Genomic DNA, 18,759 nt, shown 5'->3' with positions numbered 1-18,759 from the left:
CCTCTCTGTGTGTGTGTGTACATGTGCCCACCAGTGCAAGGCAGAAGGACTGAACCCTCCCTTCCAAGGACTGGGAAACTTGATACTCGGGCGTCCCGGAGTGCTGTTCATCCCAGAGGGTTGCCTCTGGGCGCCTGCAATGCAGAGCAGTCTAGAGAGACCTGTTAAGGCATTGCTGTGTGGTAGTAAACAGCTCAGCTTGGCCCCTGGCCCACTTGGCTCCCTCTGTCTCCCTGCTCCCGCCTGGTGCGCTGGGCGTGTTTGCGCACTGGGTGTGCAGGCTCATTTTCCTTTTGTGTGCCTGGAGGGTTTGGGGTGGGGAAGGAAGCAATTTATTCTCTCTTTCTTTCCCTCCACTGCAAATCCCCCCGAAATCCACCTTTTCTATAAATCCTTAACTCCAAAGTTCCTAAACACATGTGGAACTGCAATGCCACGCGAGCGAGATGAATAAACACCTAGCAATACAAGATAATGGGAGAGGATTTACCCCAGCAAATTATTGGTCAGAATTACAAATACCCAAATAGGCTGGATTCACCGTGCTGCCACTGCCTTATTGCAGGGCAGATTCGAGGGTAAACCGTATGTGGAACGAGTCTGCCTCTGCGGCTTGATGGAGGTAGAAACTGTCTCTCATGCCTTGTTACGCTGCCATTTCTACGAGGATATACGCTCAGTATTTATCACTCCTGTTATACAAAAATCTCCAAATGAGTCTGGACTTCAATGTCTAATATTCCTGGTAGAGGACAAGGATCCAGAGATCACACTAAGGGTGGACATTCTGTGCGACGGCCATAAAACTTAAGGAACAAGCTGTACTACCAAAAAGGTTTTAAATGACAATTTTAGCTTATATTTTAGTGATCAAGATTTTATATACAGTGGTACCTCGCAAGACGAATGCCTCGCAAGACAAAAAACTCGCTAGACGAAAGGGTTTTTTGTTTTTTGAGCTGCTTCGCAAGACGATTTTCCCTATGGGCTTGCTTCGCAAGACGGAAACGTCTTGCAAGTTTGTTTCCTTTTTCTTAACACCGTTAATACAGTTGCGACTTGACTTCAAGGAGCAACTCATAGAACACGGTGTGGTAGCCTTTTTTGAGGTTTTTGAAGACTTTGGTGATTTTTGAAGCTTTTCCGAAACTTTTCCGACACTGTGCTTCGCAAGACGAAAAAAATTGCAAGACGACAAAACTCGCGGAACGAATTAATTTCGTCTTGCGAGGCACCACTGTATATATATTAACAGCTATATCTGTATTGTCTCTGTTATCCCAGTTGCAATTCAATGTATTCCTGTTGTGTTTTATGATTTTCCTGATATTGTGAGTGAGTCGGAACTGGTCTGTGACCGTAATAATAAAATTCATTCATTCTGTTCCTAAACATTCGCCAGCTAAGCCTAAGTGCACATAACTTGGAAAGACGAGGGTGTTACGGGTCTGTTTTGTTCTTGTTTTTGTTACGTATTTTGAGTTCTTATCTTGTATTTTTATGCTGCGTACCGCCCTGAGTTCTACGCATGAAGGGTGGTATGCCAATTTATGGTAATAAAACAAATAACTGCCCTGAACTGTGTCTTCACCCGTGTCGAATGGAAGACTTGTAAGTTCTTTGGGGCAGAGACCTGTGTGTGCCTTCCAGAAAGTGGTGTGTAGTTTGATGGTGCCCTCTATCTATCTATCTATCTATCTATCTATCTATCTATCTATCTATCTAGACACAGACACACACACACACACACACATATTTCTGTCAGGTCAAATAAGGGGTTGGCATTAATCCCATGGATACATACCCAGAGCTTCTAAAAGGAAAGTAGATGTGCGTTATAATCCTGGGAGTTATAGTTTTAAGGATGCTGAAAGTTGTTAGGGCACCCCGTTCCCGGAGCTACAATATAACAACAACAACAACAATTTATTATTACAATCAAAGACCAGTTCAACAACAACACAACAACAACAACAACAACAACAACAACAACAACAACAACAACAACAATTTATTATTACAATCAAAGACCAGTTCAACAACAACAACACAACAACAACAACAACAACAACAACAACAACAACAACAACAACAACAACAACTTATTATTACAATCAAAGACCAGTTCAGGAGCGCCAATTCTCAGAGTGGCTTCACTGTTCATCCCTCTTCCCAGGGAATTCTGGGAACTGTAGTTCTGGGAGGGGAAGGGGGGTCACCTAACAGCTCTCCGCACCCATAGTAAGCTACGGCTCCCAGAATTGTTTGGAGCAAGCCCTGACTCTTGAAAGTGGTATGCTGCTGCTTTAAATGTACGGTGCGAATGTGGCCTCGCCTCGGTTCAAATGATTCTCTAGTTTGCAGATTTGGTCCCTCGTCCGGCAGAGCTGAATAGTATCACAGGATTGTAAGGGACCCTAAGGGATCCTCTAGTCCACCCCCGGCAATGCAGGAATATGCAGCCGTCCTGTCCGGGCCAAATCCTGTGATCTTGGCATTAGATATGGTTAGATAAAGCAGCTGGGGTCTTCCAACGTGCTTGGATAGCAGGGCCATAACTTATTCTGCAGCCTCCAGTCCTAACTACAGTGGTGCCCCGCAAGACGAATGCCTCGCAAGACGGAAAACCCGCTAGACGAAAGGGTTTTCCGTTTGCGATGCGCTTCGCAAGACGAATTTCCCTATGGGCTTGCTCCGCAAGACGAAAATGTCTTGCGAGTCTTGCCATTTCCCCCCGCTTTCCCCCCCTTTTTCTAAGCCGCTAAGCCGCTAATAGCCTTTTAGCAGCTAAGCCGCTAAGCCTTTAATAGCCGCTAAACGGCTAATAGCACTAATCCACTTAGCCGCTAATGGGGTTGCTTCGCAAGACGAAAAAACCGCTAGACGAAGAGAATCGCGGAACGGATTCTTAAGAGCCGTGGCAAATGGTGCAGGACCCAAAACGAACCGTTGCAAACGGGCCTCTCTTTTAAAGTGAAAAGCCTGCATGGTTTGCTTTGCAACTTGGTTGCTAAAGGCCTGGAAACAGGACGTTCCATCTCTGGCCTTTGCTTTCTCCAGCTTGGATGTTTGGCAACCGCTTCCTGCAGCTTGGAGGGAAGAGAAACGCATTATTTGTTTGTCCTTTCTGGGATCATGAGCTGCTGCTGCTACAGGAAGTCATGTGGGAGTTGAGAGCAGAGGTTCTCCATCGCTGGGATGGAGGGCAGCCCAGATTCCGCACTAGGCTGTCAAATCGCTCAGGCGATTCCCATTGGCTGGTGCGGCTCAGCGGGAGGGAGGCGATAGGCTGTGAGTTTGGGAGGGAGGAGCCTTTGTGCCATTGTTTACACTTGGAGTCCTTTGACCCCTTATCTGAGCAAAGCTTCCTGGAGCAGGCCTTTCCGCAAGCCCAAGATGGCTTTGGCAGCCTCTGCAGCCTGGAATGTGTGAGCAGGGTGTTGCCTGCTTTTTTAAAAAACTAAATTAAATTAAAATTTGCACCCAGGCAATCCAGATTTTGTGCTGAGCACAGCCAAATCCTGCAAATGGCAGAAATTAGTTTAGCATAGCGTCTCCCACTTTGCATAATAGGACCAGTTCAGCCAGCTAGCCCTGGGGATTATCCCATGCTTATTTCCCCTAAATTGATTTTTGAATTTTATTGTTATTCGTGTTTTTATACTGTATTTTATGCTGCTTTTATAGTTAAGTGTTTTAAATTTGTTGTTAGCCGCCCTGAGCCCAGTTTTTGAACCGGGAAGGGCGGGGTATAAATAAAATTGTTTATTATTTATTATTATATATTTTGACGGCTTCTAGATTCTCTCTCTCCAGAGCAAGCGTACTGGGGAGTGTGGCAATGGACTAGCCTTCCTTCCCTCCTCCCCACCCCCACCAAAGTTGCACAGTGGCACCCCCACCCCTCCACATTTCCTCCTAGCTTTGTGGTTTAGTGGAAGGTCTGGCTGTGTTGTTGCAGAAGCACCTGGAGTGACTTGGCTGCTCTGCAGCTCAACAAGCAAGCTCTCCCCACGCTGATTTTTTTGCAGGCAAGGTATCCTCCTCGGTTATTCAGCAGCCAAACCAGCAAAAAGGCAGAAGCCTAGCAACCATGATGTGGTGTCCCCTATTTCCAACATTCAAGCATAAAAAACACCCCATATAATGTGAGACACGCATTCTAAGCTGGTGGGAGATAGAGAGAGGAGGGAGACAAGCAAAAGGAGCGCTATAATTCAGTTCTGCTGCTTGTATGACCTGCCAAGCCAGCCGTAAAGTCAAATCGGTAAGAGAGAAAGAAAAGCTTCTGTTTCTCCGGCAAATGTCACAAGACAGGAAACGCCGCAATTGGCTTTGTAACTTCAGCATCTGTCGCTGTACTTTTTGGCCACAGCGGGGACACACGCTTGAGAGCCAGCCGTGCCATTTGGCAAACCACTTACCTTGTAGTTCAATGTTTATTGGATTCTCTCATAATGAGAGGGGGAAAAACCTCAATCGACTTTCTCCAGATTTCAGGTTAAGAATGGACCTCCAGAACGAATTAAGTTCTTAACCCGAGGTAAAGGGACCCCTGACCATTAGGTCCAGTCGCGGACGACTCTGGGGCTGCAGTCCTCTATTGGCAGAGGGAGCCGGGCGTAAAGCTTCCAGGTCATGTGGCCAGCAGGACTAAGCCGCTTCTGACGAACCAGAGCAGCGCACGGAAATGCCGTTTACCGTCCCGTCGGAGTGGTACCTATTTATCTACTTGCACTTTGACGTGCTTTCGAATTGCTAGGTTGGCAGGAGCTGGGACTGAGCAACAGGAGCTCACCCCGTCACGGGGATTCGAACTGCCAACCTTCTGTTCAGCAAGTCCTAGGCTCTGTGGTCTAACCCACAGCGCCACCTGCGTCCCTAACCCGAGGTACCACTGTACAACGGCCAAACTTAACACTCAGGAATGACCTACAAAATGCCTCTGATGTTCCCAATGCACCATGCGCTCATTGCTTTCTGCACTTGTTTGTCTTGGAGGAGGTACTGGCGGCAGCGCTACAAATTCGCCAGGCGCATTTTGCACCCGGCTATTGGCCACTTCCAACCGAGTGAAGATGCCTGGGCGCCAGGATGGCATTTGACACCTCCACCCTCTGGAGGTGCATGTCTGGGGATCCCTGGATCTTTCCCTTTTTTCCCGCACACACCTTGTGGAATTCTACCTGCGATGCAAGTTTCTCACTGCCTGGCCCCCAGATGGCAACTAGACATTCTGTTTTAGCGGCTGTAACCCTGGTTTCAGGAGCCATTTAGTGCCTATCTGAGTTTCCAACACTGAATTGGTGGCGGTTGTGTTTTTGATGTGAGCTTTATTCGCGAAATGTGTTACAGAAACGATCTTAAAAAGCAGGCCAGCCCTGTGCGCAGGTGCACCTACTTGCCCAGGGGTCAGCAAACTTTTTCAGCAGGGGTCCGGTCCACTGTCCCTCAGACCTTGTTGGGGGCCGGACTATATTTTGAAGAAAAAATGAACAAATTCCTATGCCCCACAAATAGCCCATAGATGCATTTTAAATAAAAGCACACATTCTACTCATGTAAAAACATGCTGATTCCCGGACCATCTGCGGGCCGGATTTAGAAGGCGATTGGGCCGGATCCGGGCCCCGGGCCTTAGTTGGCCTACCCATGTCCTTGCCTGGTTAGTGTTGGGTTCAGCTTCATTTTTTTAAAAAATTCTTTATTGCAAACACATAGATACATCCATTATACATAAATAAAATGAAAAGAAAAAGAAAAGAGAAAGAAAGGGGGGGACAGAAAAAGAATAAAAACAAAAAAATAGAGCTAACTTCAAAAAACAAATGTTTTCAAATTAATTTCTACATAGGGAGTACAAGCCTTCTTTACACAGCTTTGGCTTGACTCCTTAATTCGAATTGTGATGTCCCGCTATCCACGAACGTACTTAGTAAATCATTTTTTCTCCATATAAGTATACAGTGGTACCTTGGGTTAAGTACTTAATTCATTCTGGAGGTCTGTACTTAACCTGAAACTGTTCTTAACCTGAAGCACCACTTTAGCTAATGGGACCTCCTGCTGCCGCTGTACCGCTGGAGCACGATTTCTGTTCTCATCCTGAAGCAAAGTTCTTATCCTGAAGCACTATTTCTGGCTTAGTGGGGTGTGTAACCTGAAGCGTATGTAACCCGAGGTACCACTGTATTTAGATGGTAAGTCTTGGAGAAACACTCTGATTGCCGGTGGGATTTAGTCTACACTAAGCCAAGCGATGCCCGTAAGCCTTCTTTTTCCGTGTAGTTAATAAAGACATCCCGGGTGCAGCTTTGTTTTGTTCTTCAGCTGGGGCTTGTGCCGAACCTTGCCCCCCCCAAAACAAACCCCTCCTGTTGCATGAGGCATCCTCTCCTTCCGCTTCTCCTCCCCGCCCCGGGGCTGTGTTTATGTTGCTTCCAGCCTGCCGATGATTCCTCCCGGTCTCTGCAAAAGTTATTTTGGAGTTGCTTTAGGAAGAGCTGCTTGGCGCTGTTGCTGTTTTTGTGGTCACGGTTGGCAGAGTGGGCGCCTTGCCAGCCAATTGGCATGACCTTCAGTTAAGCGAGAACGCTGGAGGGTGGAGCGGGGGGGGGGGGATTTGGCCGGGGCGCCTGTTTATGTTATGTTCGGAGCTCCCTGTACTGTTCGCGGAGGAAGTCCAGCTTCTCCAAGGGAACACACACGCCCCGCTCTCGGAAATTCGGTGACATCACTGTAAGGGGTGGGTGCTAACATGCACAAATGTGGGTGTTCCATTTTAAGCCACATGTGCGCCTCTCCTTCTCTGGAGATAAGATAAATAAAACTTCATTCACATTAGCCAACGGCCATAGCAACAGTAAAACATTACAGTATACGCAGAAAAGGAAATTTGAAAAAAAAAGCACAATTTAAAGTCCTGAATCAGCCGTCAGTTAGTGGCCCTTATTCTGATTGCCTCCTATGCACCTAGCAACCTTTGCTGTTATCTGCTCATTTTGATCTGATAGAAGGAAGCACATTGTGGCAGTGGCTGAGCGCCCTGGGATGGCTAGTACGAGTGGGGTGATGATCTCGTTCCTCAGGTCTTTGTAGAGAGTACAGGACAGGAGGACGTGTGCCGCTGTTTCGGTGCTGCCATCTCCACAGGGGCAAAGACGTTTCTCAGGCGGGATTTTTTGGAATCGGCCCTCAAGTACCGCAGATGGCAAAACATCTTGCAAGTGTAAAAGCACATCTATATTTTGGGATGGGACGCAGGTGGCGCTGTGGGTTAAACCACAGAGCCTAGGACTTGCCGATCAGAAGGTCGGCGGTTCGAATCCCCGCGACGGGGTGAGCTCCCGTCGCTTGGTCCCTGCTCCTGCCAACCTAGCAGTTTGAAAGCACGTCAAAGTGCAAGTAGATAAATAGGTACCGCTCCGGTGGGAAGGTAAACGACATTTCTGTGCGCTGCTCTGGTTCGCCAGAAGCGGCTTAGTCATGCTGGCCACATGACCCGGAAGCTGTACGCCGGCTCCTTCGGCCAATAAAGCGAGATGAGCGCCGCAGCCCCAGAGTCGTCCACGACTGGACCTAATGGTCAGGGGTCCCTCTACCTTTACCTATTTTGGAATAATAAGTTTGTGCAGATATGGGGCCAGAGAATCAAAATGGAGAGCTGGAAAATGAACATACCAAGGGCAGAATTTCCTTATAGCGGCCAGGTTGTTCTTGTGCTCAATATCTTTTAGACGCTGCCCAATTAGTCTGTTTGCTTTAGTGTTGCCCATAGTGAATAGGTGTTGTGGGGACAGGCCACAAGAGGGAAGTTTTGGATAGACAGTTTTAAGCCAGGCATTTTTATGGAAGTCTTGAAGTACTAGGGATAGTAAACTGGGGGGATTTGAGTTTAGGCAAAGCCAGAAGTTAAATGTTCTTTGCCAAGTCAGTACTTCTACTGAAGGGAGACTTGCCTCCAGTCTCAATGATGCGTTTGGGACGCATGGCGGTACAGAAAAAATCTGCCTTAGAAACTTTGATTGAACAACTTCCAAAGAACAACTTCCTAAGGTGCCTTCTCTGGATGTGGTGCTTGTTTCTAAAGGCAAATGTGGAATCAGACTGTTTGGGTTGCGTGTTGTGGGAGAGACCTGTTCAGAAGAGGCTAAGTCAAAGTTGGAAGGTCAAGGTTGTGGTGGGGATGGGACAGAAAAACAAAGGGATTTTGGGGGGGAGGTGGAATCTGCAGAGTGCAAAATCTCCTGAGAACGTAATTCACGGGTAGGCAACCTAAGGCCCGAGGGCCGGATCCAGCCCAATCGCCTTCTCAATCCGGCCTGTGGACGGTCCGGGAATCAGCGTGTTTTTACATGATTAGAATGTGTCCTTTTATTTAAAATGCATCTCTGGGTTATTTGTGGGGCCTGCCTGGTGTTTTTACATGAGCAAAATGTGTGCTTTTATTTAAAATGCATCTCTGGGTTATTTGTGGGGCATAGGAATTCCTTCATTATTTTTTTCCAAAATATAGTCCGGCCGCCCACAAGGTCTGAGGGACAATGGACCGGCCCCCTGCTGAAAAAGTTTGCTGACCCCTGGGCCTTAATCCCTTTGCCTGTGCTGTTTGCACATCTCAACATACCAATGTTTTGTTGAATTTCTGTTTTTAAGCAATTAATCTGTAAACTGAAGGGGGGGACCAGTTGGTTGATAAACCGGAGGATAGATATGTGTTGTGTATAAACGTTGTTTTGTGATTTATTTATTTCTTTTTTTAAAACTCCATAATATAGAAAACATCATCCTTGAGGGCTAGAAAAATCTTATTTCCAGGAACAGCAGTTTTTCACTTGCATGAAGGCCACTCCTAGGAGCGTTTGTAATAATAATAATAATAATAATAATAATAATAATAATAACAATAACAATAATAATAATAATAATAATTTTTTAAAAAAAATTATTTATACCCCGCCCTTCCCAGTTCAGAAAACTGTAGATGGCTCTAAGGCAGCCTTTGCCCAGCAGTGAGCAGCTGTTTCAAGTTCTGTGCAGGGATTTATGCTTGAAGTTGCTCTTCTTGACAATGTGTTGTTGTGTTTCCTCTCCTCTGTCCTGCAGAAAGTTGTCTGAAAAGGCGGGGATTGACGAGGTCATAGCGGCTGCAGTCCTGACGAGCCTCTCCACCAGCCCGGTTGTGCTTAACAACCCACCCAACGGTTTCAGCGCAGGTATTGCAAAGACGTTGGGAGAAGAGGGGAGGTTGGGCTTTGAGAATGGCAATGCCTGCTTCCTAATATTGTCCCGGATAATTTTACAAGGTGCCTCTACCCCGTTTGGGTTTCTGCAACATGTCAGGTTTTACAGTTTACAGCACACGTGTGGCCAACTTTCTCTTGATCCACTGTGCTGTGTTTGCCAAACGATTTATATTTAAAATACTAAAGATATAGATACATACACTGCTTGATTGTAAAAAAAAACAAGCAAACCCTCAAATCAGTTTGCGAAAATTATAAAACAATAAAATGATAGCTAAGAAAAAGTAACAACAGAAGAAAGCTTAAATAGTCTAAAAACACATTAAAAGTCGCATCAACTTTCTGAACATCTAGATAGGTAAAGGTAAAGGGACCCCTGACCATTAGGTCCAGTCGTGGCCGACTCTGGGGTTGCAGCGCTCATCTCACTTTATTGGCCGAGGGAGTCGGCATACAGCTTCCGGGTCATGTGGCCAGCAGGACTAAGCCGCTTCTGGTGAACCAGAGCAGCGCATGGAAACGCCGTTTACCTTCCTGCCAGAGCGGTACCTATTTTTCTACTTGCACTTTGACGTGCTTTCGAACTGCTAGGTTGGCAGGAGCAGGGACCGAGCAATGGGAGCTCACCCCGTCGCAGGGATTCGAACCACCGACCTTCTGATCAGCAAGTCCTAGGCTCTGTGGTTTAACCCACAGCACCACCCGCGTCCCTTGAACATCTAGATAGCAGGTGCCAAAAAGAGTAGTTAGGGAATCCTAAAGTTTAGGTGCTGCCACACCAAAAGACTGAGTTGTTATAAATGCACCTCTAACAGTGCCAACTTAGATTGAAGTGGTCAAGTGGTCGGATATGGGCAAGGCGATTTTGTAGGCAAACAAGTTGTCACTTGTGGACACCCATCTGTCTTAAGAGACAATGGAGTGCACCTCTGGGGGTGAAGTCAATTGCTGCTTAAACGACATCCCTGGAGCGCAAAGCCTGAGCAGTTGCCCTCTTGGCCTTGCTGATGGGGTCCAAAGAAATCGCAACAATACAATACAATACAAGTTGTCATCAAGGCTTTGTATACCTTGAACCTAGCCTTGTAGAAATCAGCTAGCAGGACAGATCTCTGAGTCTAAGTGTTATATGCTGACAAGGCCTCACTTCTGTCAGCAATTGGGCTGCAGCATTCTGCAATACTTGCAGCTTGCGTAGCAATTTATTATTTTTATTTTTTACTCTTTAAGCTGCCACGGGAACATTTGGGGTGCCTGGCAGAAAGCCCTGTTCCATGCCAAGCTCTTTGCACCGCTAGCTTAGCCTTGTTCACCAGGGTCTCCGCTTGCATAATAACAATAACAATAATAAATTATTATGTATACCCCGCCCATCTGGCTGGGTTTCCCCACTCTGGGCAGCTCCCAACAGAATATTAAAAACACGATAAAACATCAAACATTAAAACTTCCCTAAACAGGGCTGCCTTCAGATGTCTTCTAAAAGCCAGATAGTTGTTTATTTCCTGGACATCTTTTGGGAGGGCGTTCCACAAGGCGGGTGCCACTACCGAGAAGGCCCTCTGCCTGGTTCCCTGTAACCTCACTTCTCGCAGGGAGGGAACTGCCAGAAGGCCCTCAGAGCTGGACCTCAGCGTCCGGGCAGAACGATGGGGGTGGAGACGCTCCTTCAGGTATACTGGGCCGAGCCCGTTTAGGGCTTTAAAGGTCAGCACCACCACTTTGAATGGTGCTTGGAAACGTACTGGGATGGAGCATGGAAGGAGGTGTGCGTAGCTCTGACTTTTGCATGGTTGGAACGAAACCTCCTTCATCGACTGCCCTGCTGGCTGGCTCTTCACTCTGGTAATACTGGCATCCGGCCCTCGGAAGGTCCCGCACAAGGGGCGGTGGCCCTCAGAATAAAAGTGGTTCTGGCACCTGGTTGTTTTTGGTGCTCCAAAGTGTTTTAGGCATGCTTGGGGTGGTGTGCAGTTCTGACGTCTTTTTTTTCTACCCTGCGGCAGAAACCAATGGTGATGTTTGGAAGGAAGTCCCGGCCATGTCCTCCAGCTGCAGCAGCAGCAGTAATAACAGCGGCGACTGGAGCTGGGACCCTCCCAGTGATCTCTCCACCCCCTCGACGCCGTCTCCACCGCTCTCCACGGAGGCTCCTGCCAGCTTCCTTCCCTCACTGCAGTCGGAGCTGGAGGAGACCGAGGCGACTCACTTCCTGTTTGGGGACCCCATCCCCAGGAAGAGGAAGGTGAGAGAGTGCGGCAAGGGGGACATCTTGGGAAAGAATCATAGAGCTGGAAGGGACCCCAATGGACTACCGTATTTTTCACCCTATAAGATGCACCCGACCATAAGACGCACCCAGTTTTTAGAGGAGGAAAACAAGAAAAAAATATTCTGAATCAAATGTTGTAAGGGCAGCCTGTCTGTCCCTTCTCCCTCCTCGGGGAAAAGCCAGCAAGAGCCGCACACACGCTCCGCGCGGCTCTTTAAAGGCAGCGCTGAGCAGAGCCTCCCGCCTGCATTCGCTCCATAAGATGCACACACACTTCCCCTTACTTTTTAGGAGGGAAAAAGTGCGTCTTATGGAGCAAAAAATACGGTACAGTGGTACCTCGAGATGTGAACGGGATCTGTTCCAGAGCCCTATTCGCATCCTGAAGCGAACGCAACCCACGTCCGTGCGTGCGCGGGTCGTGTTTTGCTGCTTCTGCGCATGCGTGTGACATCATTTTGAGCGCATGCGCATGCGCGAGCAGCGAAACCCGGAAGTAACGCGCACTGTTGCTTCCGGGTCGCCGTGGAGCACAACCCGAAAATACTTAACTGGAAGCTACTTTAACCCCGAGGTATGACTGTATATGGAACTTGCCGAACTGACTGGGAGACTCCGAGACCAGAGAGACGAGACAGTGGAAGATCGGAAGAAGTTTAAGGAATATTTGAAAAAAATATGTTAATCTTTAAATCTTAGAATAGCTTTGGAAGTGGATATAGGCTGTAGGGTTAGAAGTAGAAGATAGTGTATTTTAAAATAGTATTATTTGTAAGTGATAAAATGTGAAGCTTTTTATGGTTAAAGTAAGCGTGGTATTAAAAAAAAGGTTAGAAATGATGATATATGTAAACTGCTAAAGATGAGGTAAAATGAAAATCAGATAGGGGGGACTTGGGGAAGCCCAACAATGTTTAGAAAAAATGAGGATAAGACAAGAATTTGTTTGTATTGTTGTTTTTCTGTCTGTGTTGTTTATTTCTGTTATAAAATGAATAAAAAAAATTGGGGGGGGGGGAGAAGGGACCCCAGGGGTCATCCAGGCCAACCCCCTGCAATGCAGGAATCTCAGCTAAAGAGTTCCTGACAGGTGGTCACCCAACATCGGCTGAAAGACCTTCAATAATAATAATAATAATAATAATAATTTATTATTTATACCCCGCCCATCTGGCTGAGTTTCCCCAGCCACTCTGGGCGGCTCCCAATCAGTGTTAAAAATAGTACAGCGTTACATATTAAAAACTTCCCTGAACAGGGCTGCCTTAAGATGTCTTCTGAATGTCAGGTAATCATTTATCTGTTTGACATCTGATGGGAGAGCGTTCCACAGGGCGGGCGCCACTACCGAGAAGGCCCTCTGTCTGGTTCCCTGTAGCCTCACTTCTCGCAATGAGGGAACCGCCAGAAGGCCCTCGGCGCTGGACCTCAGTGTCTGGGCTGAACGATGGGGGTGGAGATGCTCCTTCAGGTATACAGGACCGAGGCCGTTTAGGGCTTTAAAGGTCAGCACCAACACTTTGAATTGTGCTCGGAAACATACTGGGAGCCAATGCAGGTCTCTCAGAACCGGTGTTATATGGTCTCGGTGGCCGCTCCCAGTCACCAGTCTAGCTGCCGCATTCTGGATTAATTGCAGTTTCCGGGTCACCTTCAAAGGTAGCCCCACGTAGAGCGCGTTGCAGTAGTCCAAGCGTGAGATAACTAGAGCATGCACCACTCTGGCGAGACAGTTCGCGGGCAGGTAGGGTCTTAGCCTGCGTACCAGGTGGAGCTGGTAGACAGCTGCCCTGGACACAGAGTTAACCTGCGCCTCCATGGACAGCTGTGAGTCCAAAATGACTCCCAGGCTGCGCACCTGGTCCTTCAGGGGCACAGTTACCCCATTCAAGACCAGGGAATCCCCCACACCAACCCACTCCCTGTCCCCCAAAAACAGTACTTCTGTCTTGTCAGGATTCAACCTCAATCTGTTAGTCAAGGAAGGAGAGTCCACAACCTCCTGAGGGTGACTGTTCCACTGCTGAACATCTCTTACTGTCGGGTTTGTTGAGCTCAACCCCCAATGGAAAATAATAAACCTTTTAATCTGTGATTCTATAAGTCTCTGATTGCGGCTGCTTGGTAGCCTTTTAGCCCAAATCTTCCAGGGCTGTACAGGTTCCTGGTCCCCAGGATAGGCGTTGAGACTCCGAGGTGGCCCTGAAAATGGTCCTTTCTCCCGTTTCTTACAGAACTCCACCAAGGTGATGTTCAAGTGCTTGTGGAAGAACTGTGGGAAGGTGTTGAGCAGTTCGTCTGGGATGCAGAAACACATCAGGACCATCCATCTGGGGTAGGTTTGGGCACCCTGGTCAGGCCTGGTGGGCCCGTTCAGTTGCTGGCACCGTGGGCAGGTTGGGATTGCAGTGGGGAGAAATGTTGCATGCTTAAACCCATTTTTGGAAGGAGGAAGATGAAGAGGGAAAAGAGTTTTGTGTGTAAAGGTACCCCTGACCATTAGGTCCAGTTGTGGACGACTCGGGGGTTGCACGCTCATCTCGCTTTACTGGCTGAGGGAGCCGACGTATGTCTGCAGACAGCTTCTGGGTCATGTGGCCAGCATGACTAAGCTGCTTCTGGCGAAACCAGAGCAGCGCATGAAAATGTTGTTTACCTTCCCGCCGGAGCGGTACCTATTTTTCTGCTTGCACTTTGATGTGCTTTTGAACTGCTAGGTGTGCAGGAAAAGGGACAGAGCAACGGGAGCTCACCCCGTCGCAGGGATTTGAACCACCGACCTTCTGATCGGCAGGCCCTAGGCTCTGTGTTTTAACCCATGGTGTCACGAAGAGTCGGACACGACTAAACAACTAAACAAGAAGAAGGAAATCAGCCCCGAGTGCAATCTTTCTTCACCCCTAATTCCGGTGGCTGCTGCTAGCCCCCCTCCATTTTTATTTTTTTTACTTCCGCCAGGAGGAAAGCTGACCTGGATCAGAGCGACGGTGAGGAAGACTTCTACTACACAGAGCTGGACGTCAACGTGGACTCCTTGACGGACGGCCTGTCCAGCCTGACGCCCGTCTCCCCCACCTCCTCTGTGCCCCCGGCCTTTCCCGCCTTGGAGGAGCTGCAGCCAGCCCCAGGGCCTCCTTCGTTCAGTCCGGACGTTTCCGCGGCGCCTCACCTGAGCCAGCCGACGCACATGGCCATCCTCAGCCAATCGGCGCCTACGAGCGTCTGCCACATCCAAGCCGACCATGCGTACCAGGTGGGCTCTCCAGATTGGAGCGCTGGCTGGAGCTTGGGGCAGGGGCGAGGAGCCTTTTTCAGTTTGGGGTCCACATCAACTCATGTGCAACCTTCCAGGGGCCGCTTGGCCAGAGAGGCAAAACGGGACAGAGCAATGAATAGGACTCTGACCGTTGGACCATAGATTATGTTCCAGCTGTGCAAAAGTCAGAGGCTTCTACGCGTAACACGTCTCTCTATAATGCTTCCAGGCAAGCAGGATTACCATATTTTTTGCTCTATTAAGACTCACTTTTTCTCTCCTAAAAAGTAAGGGGAAATGTGTGTGCGTCTTATGGAGCGAATGCAGGCTGCGCAGCTATCCCAGAAGCCAAAACAGCAAGCGGGATTGCTGCTTTTGCTGTGCAGCGATCCCTCTCGCTGTACTGGCTTCTGAGATTTAGAATATTTTTTTTCTTGTTTTCCTCCTCCAAAAACTAGGTGCGTCTTGTGGTCTGGTGTGTCTTATAGAGCAAAAATAGGGTATTTATTGCTATTGTATCTCACCTTTGCTCAAGGCGGCCCGCATACTCTTCTCGTCTTTTATCCTCAAAACAACAACCCTGTGAGGTAGGCTAGGCTGGGAGTGAGCAAATGGCCCAAGGCCACCCAGTGAGCTTCACGGCTGAGCGGGGATTCGAACCCCGGGCTCCCAGGGTCCTAGCCCAGCACTCTTAACCACTACGCTGCCACCACTGGCTATCAATGATGCATTAAGCACTCAGACAGGGTGTGGCCCCTGGGGAGGGGAAAGGGCTGCAGAGAGAAATCAGGGGGTGGGGGCAACATTTGGTCCACCCAGGCTGGACTTGCCCCACCCCTGTTTTAGTGGGGGTGGGATATGAATCGCTGGGGGAAATGCTCACCGCATAAGGATGGCTCAGGTTTTCCTGTGTCCCCCCCTAACCCTCAAAATTGGTGACCTGCTGGTTTCTAAAAACAAAACAAGAAATACCACTTTGCTTTGATTTCCAGGCGACGGGTCCTGCTGGCGTGCTGGCCGATCTGAAAGCGCCCCCCACTGGAATGGAAATCAGCATATCATGGCAGCAGCCAACCTTTTTTCCACCTCTGCCCCCTGTCCTTTTTAAAAGCCCCCCGGTAAGTAACCCAGAGGGCCACGCTCGCCTCCTCCCCTCCCCTCTGCCAGTGTTGTGTAGCGGTTAGAGTGTTGTACTATGATGACCTGGGAGATCAGGGTTCGAATCCCCTGCTCAGCCGTGAAGCTCTCGCTGGCCGTTGTTAGCTTGGTCCAGCCACCTTCTCTCAGCCTAACCTACCTCTTAGGGTCGTCGTTGCAATGGGCGGGGGGGGGGGGACTGTGTACACCGCTTTGAACTCCGTAGAAGAACAGGTGGTATATGAAGGTAATAAATATAAATGGATGGCTACCTGTCCTGGATGCTTTAGCTGAGATACCTGCACGGCTGGGGGTTGGACTAGATGACCCTCGGCTGCCCTTCTAACCCCACAATTATTTGAAATGAATGAATAAATAAATGCGGCTGCTGGCTACAGAGATCCATTGGTGTAGTCACCGCCCATCATTGATTGAGGTTGAATCCTGACAAGACAGAAGTACTGTTCTTGGGGGACAGGGGGCGGGCAGGTGTGGAGGACTCCCTGGGCCTGAATGGGGTAACTGTGCCCCTGAAGGACCAGGTGCGCAACCTGGGAGTCATTTTGGACTCACAGCTGTCCATGGAGGCACAGGTCAAATCCGTGTCCAGGGCAGCTGTTTACCAGCTCCATCTGGTACGCAGGCTGAGACCCTCCCTGCCCACAGACTGTCTCGCCAGAGTGTTGCATGCTCTGGTTATCTCCCGCTTGGACTACAATGCGCTCTACGTGGGGCTACCTTTGAAGGTGACCCAGAAACTACAACTAATCCAGAATGCGGCAGCTAGATTGGTGACTGGGAGTGGCCGCTGAGACCACATAACACCGGTCTTCGAAGACCTACATTGGCTCCTAGTACATTTCCGAGCACAATTCAAAGTGTTGGTGCTGACCTTTAAAGCCCTAAACTGCCTCGGTCCTGTATACATGAAGGAGCTTCTCCACCCCCATCATTCTGCCTGGACACTGAGGTCCAGCTCCGAGGGCCTTCTGGCAGTTCCCTCACTGCGAGAAGCCAAGTTACAGGGAACCAGGCAGAGGGCCTTCTTGGTAGTGGCACCCGCCCTGTGGAACGTCCTCCCACCAGATGTCAAAGACTTTTAGAAGACATCTGAAGGCAGCCCTGTTTAGGGAAGCTTTTAATGTTTGATACATTACTGTATTTTAATATTTTGTTGGAAGCCGCCCAGAGTGCCTGGGGAAACCCAGCCAGATGGGTGGGGTATAAATAATAAATTATTGCTATTATTATTATCATTGCCTCTAATTAAGATGCCTCTTGTTGGTGGGTGGGTGGGTGGGTATGTCTTTGGCAACAGAAGATGCAGCTGTCCCATGTTGGTCTCTGAACATAAGACGAGCGCTGCAGGATGAGGCCAATGGCCCATCTAATCCGGCATCCTCTTCTCACAGTGGCTGACCACAGGCCTGTGGGAAAGCTGCAATCAGGATTCGAACACAAGCCCTCTCCGGTGGTTTCCAGCAACTTGTATTCGGCAGCTTTGCTATCTCTGACTCTGGAGGCAGAGCATAGCTATCAGGACTAGCAGCTTTTGATAGCTGTCTCCTCCTCTGCTGTTGCTGCTGTCGCCCCCCAGGGCCCATCGTTGTATCGCTGCTGCTCTGATTGCTGCACAGTTAGGGTACGATGCACAAAAGTAATATTTTTTCTCCTTTCTGCCCCCCAGGGCTGCCTAACCCCTATCCGGCCTGCTGACATAGGAGAAAAGCGCCCACAGGTCCCTCCTGTGCCCGCTGCCAAGGGGCACCCATCAGTGCCCTCTTCCATGCCAAAGCCTGCCACGGGCACAAGGTGAGTTGGCCAGCTGGTGCTCTTGCTTACGCCTCCATCCACGGTTTGGTGTCTCTCTTTTGAAAATAGAATGGAAATTTGCATCTCTCCCCCTTAGCCTCTTAAAAGGTTTTGGTTTTCGCACTCGTCTGTTCAGGTTCTGCCTGTGGCTCAAGAAACTCATTTTAAAATCTAGGGTTGGGGTGAATTTAAGGGGAAAGGAGTTGTTTCTCGCATACTGTACATTGAAACTTGCAGGTGTGCCTCTGGAGTAGAATGAGCACCATTTGGCACTTGAGGTGCTTCCAGAGGGAGAAAGTTGAGCTATGCCCAACTGAAGTCTGTTCTGCTTTAAGCTGCCTGTGAAATAGCAACTTTCCTTCCAGGCTTGGAGGACCCACATAAGCTCCTGTAGGCAGTCCACTTTTTCCTATCCCCAAATGTGGTGTTGATGGTGGGGTCTTCATTGGGGCTATGGGGTGGGAGGAAAGGGTTAAATCCTTCTGGACACCCACCCACGCCAACCCCTCTCACTCCATCCTGCGTTTGTGACCATGCAGCCCATGATGGGTGTGTGTGAAAAGAAACCTGCAATAAAAGCAGCGCTGTTTGGAAAGTGAAGGGTTAAAGCGATGGAGTCGATTCCTAGAGAGAGGAAACAGGCCACTTGCCATCTTCAGCTGGCGAAAGTGCTCAGCTGTTCCATTATGTGTTTTTTTTAAACTAGAGAGAGTCGCTGGTGCGGGAAAGGTCTGATTTTCTGCGTTCTGGAGAAAACCAGAAGGCAAAACAGGAGAGGAGCATGCTTTGCTTGCAGATGTCCTGTAAAATAAAATTTAAAAAGTGAACAAAGCCAGTCTCTTCCACTGTAGATGTCCCTTGTAGAAGCAGCCTTGAGTGCTTTTCGGCTTTGCTTCTTGGATAGATATAGATCTCACCTTGGCCAAACAGAAGCACATTCTCTTCTCTGTTATGTCCCACCACCTGTCTCTCCCTGCTTGCCCTGGGATGGAGAGGGGTTGGGTATGCACAGGCCAGCCAATCTGTCCATCTAGCTC

The 18,759-nt window shown here is 48.8% G+C and overlaps 1 protein-coding gene across 2 annotated transcripts in view; it reads left to right on the top strand.

Annotated features, from left to right (window-relative positions):
- SLC2A4RG (SLC2A4 regulator) overlaps positions 1 to 18,759 on the top strand; it is a 52,399-nt gene that overhangs the window by 19,995 nt on the left and 13,645 nt on the right. The window contains exons 3-8 of one of the 2 annotated variants that reach the window (XM_028735492.2): positions 9,106 to 9,215; positions 11,252 to 11,490; positions 13,752 to 13,852; positions 14,476 to 14,770; positions 15,766 to 15,891; positions 17,598 to 17,722. In XM_028735492.2, coding sequence (XP_028591325.2) covers positions 9,106 to 9,215; positions 11,252 to 11,490; positions 13,752 to 13,852; positions 14,476 to 14,770; positions 15,766 to 15,891; positions 17,598 to 17,722 — 996 coding nt within the window. The remainder of the gene's footprint in view (positions 1 to 9,105; positions 9,216 to 11,251; positions 11,491 to 13,751; positions 13,853 to 14,475; positions 14,771 to 15,765; positions 15,892 to 17,597; positions 17,723 to 18,759) is intronic. The other variant, XM_028735493.2, reaches the window with a different exon arrangement.

This window comes from Podarcis muralis, chromosome 5 (genome assembly GCF_964188315.1).
Source record: "Podarcis muralis chromosome 5, rPodMur119.hap1.1, whole genome shotgun sequence".
NCBI lineage: Eukaryota > Metazoa > Chordata > Lepidosauria > Squamata > Lacertidae > Podarcis > Podarcis muralis.
The sequence above is the reverse complement of the archived record's forward strand: the minus strand, read 5'-3'. Positions and strand labels throughout refer to the sequence as shown.